General features: G+C 40.6%; 1 protein-coding gene across 1 annotated transcript; it reads left to right on the top strand.

Annotated features, from left to right (window-relative positions):
• Positions 1–283: 283 nt before the first annotated feature.
• Positions 284–1,856, top strand: LOC144108545 (uncharacterized). The gene is made up of 2 exons (XM_077641757.1): positions 284–909; positions 1,643–1,856. The coding sequence occupies exons 1-2, from the start codon at positions 374–376 to the stop codon at positions 1,854–1,856; spliced, it is 750 nt and encodes a 249-aa protein (XP_077497883.1). The 5' UTR covers positions 284–373.
• The last annotated feature ends 2,938 nt before the right edge of the window (positions 1,857–4,794 follow it).

Raw genomic sequence — 4,794 nt, 5'->3', positions numbered from 1 at the left:
TTTTAGGGAGAATTATTCGATGGAATTGGCATTAATTAATTTCACGGATAACATTACACGCTTTATTGACAAAGGGTTTGTTTCAGGAGCCATATTCATCGATCTAACAAAAGCCTTTGACACTTTAGATCACTCTATTCTTCTGTATAAGCTCGAATCTTTCGGTATTACTGGCCCACCTTTAAATCTTATTCGCAGCTACTTGTCTAACAGACCTCAAGTAGTGTATCTTAATGACCAATTCTCTTCTACTAAAGTAATTAACTGTGGCGTTCCCCAAGGCTTTATACTAGGCCCATTGTTGTTCTTATTATTTATAAATGATCTACCTAATGTACTTACCAATTGTAACTGTTTGTTATATGCTGATGACATGACCATCTACTCATCACAAAAATCGCTTACCGCACTTCAAGACACACTTAACACTGATCTTAACAATGTGTATTCCTGGTGCACTGATAATAAACTTCAAATCAATCCCTTAAAAACAACCTTTGTACTATTTCATAATCCACAAACGTCGATTTCTTCTCCAATAACTGTCTCGTTAAATACTTATGTTATACCGACATCTGATACTGTTAAATTTCTGGGTATTACTCTCGACAAACACCTTAAGTTCAATAGCCATGCCAACTCGCTAATAAAAAAGGTTTCATTAGGCATCCGCATTATCATTAAAACACGCGCATTCTTCCACCCTCATATTATTAGATCGTTGTATCATGCTTATATTAACAGTCATTTATCATACTGTTTATCTTCATGGGGTAATACATATGCCATTCATCTCAAACCACCTCTACGTCTTCAAAATCAGGCAATAAAATTAATGGCCTTTAGCTCATTCCGCTGCCATTCTTTACCCATCTATCAACGTCTTAACATTTTACCGATTCAACAGCTGTTCTATCATAAGTTATCACTCATTACATTTCGTCTCTTTCATCGTGAAATAACCTTAGACAGTCTTCCTTTTGATAACCTCATGAACAAAAATAATACTAGGTTTTCAGAACGCTATAACCTTCTATTACATAAAATCAGATCTAACTATGGTAAATTCACACTTCGTTTTTATGGTATTTCACTTTGGAATCGCATCCCTGTTAATATTACGTCGTCTCTTTCATTGCAGTTTTTAAACACAATATGCAAAAAATACTGTTAGCAGAACCATCTTTTCATAAATACATTTATTAAATTCTCTTTACATTATTTCTGTTATTGCATCGCTAGGCTTCATGTTTCTGTAAAACACTTTGTATTTTTCTTTGTTCGTAATATGCAGAAGAGCCAAATTTTTATTACAGATTACTAGATATTCCTGCTTATGATTATTTATTGTGATATTACTGTATAACGCTGTTTTTAGTATATATCTAATTGTCTTCTATTTATTTGCACTTGTTCCCTATGAATTGTATTTCTTGACGCGTTTTTTCTTCCTCTTTTTCTTTTTTTTTTGTTTGTTTGTTCGCCCTCTACTTGCTGCTCTAATACTCTTATGCACCCGCTAATGATAGGAGGTCCCCCTGGCAGTTTCTCACTCTGGGACCTCCTGATGCTGTATATAATATGTAAGCCCGTTTCTTGCACATGCAATAACAATTTAACTTGAACTTGAACACCTATTCAGCAGCTCAGTGTCAGGCTGCTTTCTTTACTGTCTAACTTGTCGATCCCTGTGTGTTGATCCCTGGGAGAAGCACTGGCTGCTGATTTGCGACTACGGTGACGATGAGGTGCTGATTTGCGATGCTAACGAGGACCAGGACGGAGATCTGATTGGACGCAGCGCCTGGAAGAAGGCCTTTTTGGGACCAGCCGACTCGTACCAGGTAATGACATAGAGAGTTCTTCATAACAAGTTTTATTACATTCTTTGCAGGACAAAGGCCTCTCTCATATCCCTCCAACTAACCTGTCATGCGCTGGCTTCAGCCACCTTACCACTCATCCACACATCTGATTCAACGACGCCCCCGCTACGTTTTGGTGCTCTTAAAGTATACCTGCTACCCTTAATGACCATCAGTGATCTTGCATTCGCATGGCCATTTTTTTTTTGGTTAGCAGAGTGTTGACTTAAACACTAATATTCTATCGAAATAAGGCGCATTAAAAGTGTATTGCAAAGACAAAAACAGTTGTCCTCTTTGTAGAAAGTAGTTGTAAGCCTGAAATGCATCAAAAGCAAGGCGTACCGCATTTCGTATGGTTCATAGACTGGGGCCGCCACACACCTGTAGGCAGGGGCCTTTGGCTGCTGAACGTGTTCCTGTCTTTGTCTCTTTCTGTTCTTCGAGCCAGACAATGCGCATGGTCTCCCTGCCTGTTTCTCGGCTTGAGGAGCCTGCGCCATGAATAGTTCCGTTCGTCGCTTTTGGAGCTTTACGTGCAGCCGCGATCTGCCTCTTTAGACTTCCTCTACAGGCAGCCATCCTCAGCATACCTCGCTGATTTCTCTGTTTTACATGTCATAGCATTCGGCTGTTCTTCATCCATCTGAGCCATACATTTAGCCTCCATGGACGCTTTCTCACCTTCGAGAACGGCTGCATAAAGCTGCCACTGCCGACATAGTTGAGCCTTTCTTACTCTTTACTCGACCGCAAATGGAAGAACAAGTGGTCGTTGAAGAACCCCGATGGTAAGACTAAAAATGAAACGGCCTTCATACTCTGCGCTCACCCTACCATCGTGTAGGATGTGGACGTCCTCCGAAAGGTGTGCTGTAGCGACCACAAAATGCTAACTTCTCGAATTAGCCTACCACCTACTGAGGAGCAAGCCCATTAACAAATTAGCGGTAAGAGGGCAAGCAGAGGAATTCGAGATATCGCTGCATGCAGAACAGTTCTTTGGATTTAACTGAGGACCACGACCTTAATGTTGAAGCAGTGAACGATAATTCGACTGCTATCATTACGCAGTGCGCAGTAGAAGTGGGAGGTAATATGGTTAAACAGGATACCGGCAAGGTATATCAGGTGACGAAATATTTTATTAAGAAACGCCTATGCATGAAAGCATCTAACCGTACAGTCTGAATAGAAACGGCAGACCTATTAAAGCAGATCAATATCCTTAAAGCAACCAACATAAGGCAGTTTAATATGAAGAGAATAAAGCATGCACCAAGGAACGGAGGTACCCTAAAAGCTGTGAAGTGGAAGCTAGACATAGGCAAAAATCAGATGCATACAAACAGGGCAGTGTCATTAGCAATATTGACAAGATAGTTAAAGTAGCTGAAGAGTTCTACACAAATCAGTACAGTAGTCTGTGTAATCAGGATGTTGGTGGCAGATGCAGTAGAGCACAACAATGGGACATCCTGCCAGTAACTAAAGAGGAAGTAAAGAAAGCCTTAAGAGCAGTTCAAAGAGGTAAAACAGCTAGTGAGTATCAGGTAACAGCAGATCTGTTCTAGGATGGTAGATATTTGAGGATGAAAAATTAGACACCCTGCATACGCAATGTCTTATGACCTACAGTGTACCGGACGCTTCGAAGAACGCTAACATATCTTAATCCGTAAGAAAGCAGACGTCAAGGACATGCAAAATTATGCACCGATCAGTTTACTCTCCGTTGCCAATAAGGTATTATTTACAAAGGTAATCCGTAATACAGTAAGAACAACCTTAGATTTCAATCGACCAAATGATCAGGTAGGCTTTCGTAAATGCCACTCGACAATGGGCCGCATTCACACTATCAATCAGGGGACATAGAAATGTGCAGAATATAACCAGCCCTATATAGCCTCCATAGATTACAAGGAATCATTTGGCGGTCGAAACGTCAGCATTCAAGCAGACACTACGGAGCAAGGATGTAGATGAGCTTTATGTAAAAATACTGGAAGATATCTATAACGGCTGCACAGCCACCACAGTACTGCACGCAGTCAGCAACCAAATTCCAGTGAGGAAGAGTGTCAGGTAAGGAGGTACTCAGGAGGTACTCAGGAGGTACTGTTTACAGGAGGTACTCAGAAGCGTGGATTGGCAGCAGCTGAGGATAAGAACTAACAAAGAATACCTTAGTAATCTGCGATTCGCTGATGACATTGCCTTGCAAAGTCGCTGAGGACGTAAACTGCAAATCATGATCAGTGAGTTAGGCAGGCAGAGTTAAACGGCGGGTATAAAAATTGACGTGCAGAAAATTAAGTTAATGTTCAACAGTGTAGGAAGGAAACAGCAGCTTATGATTGGTAGCCACGCTTTAGAAGTGGTAAGGGAAAAAGTATACTTAGGCCGCGTAGTGACCGCTGATTCGGATCACGAGAGTGAAATAACTACAAGAATAAGAATGGGAAGGAGCGCATTTGGCAGGTTCACTCAGATAATGATTGGCAGTTCACCAATATCCCTCAAAAGAAAAGTATATAACAGCTGTATCTTACCGGTATTCGGCTGTGAGGCAGAAATGTGGAGGGTAAGAAAAAAGTTCAACTTAAGTTGAGGACAACGCAGAGTTGTGAAAGTAATAAGAGCAACGTTAAGAAACAAAGAGTAAAATGAACAGAAAAACTATATAGAAAGTTAGGGCAGAGTAGGTAAGAAAACAAACAAACGCGGGTTAATGACATCCTAGTCAAAACTAAAAGGAAAAATATTCGGTCGGCAGAGACAATTTGGACTGCTTACATGTCAGAATGCGAAAGCATTAAAGTTCTGAGTCATGCTACAATTTAGAATGCTTATGAGTCATGAGCAATGCCTATGTCGACTAGGCATGACTTTCATATAGGCCATAGTACGTTACGTTTTATCTTTG

Source organism: Amblyomma americanum, chromosome 10, assembly GCF_052857255.1.
Source record: "Amblyomma americanum isolate KBUSLIRL-KWMA chromosome 10, ASM5285725v1, whole genome shotgun sequence".
In the NCBI taxonomy this organism is placed as follows: Eukaryota; Metazoa; Arthropoda; class Arachnida; order Ixodida; family Ixodidae; genus Amblyomma; species Amblyomma americanum.
The sequence above is the reverse complement of the archived record's forward strand: the minus strand, read 5'-3'. Positions and strand labels throughout refer to the sequence as shown.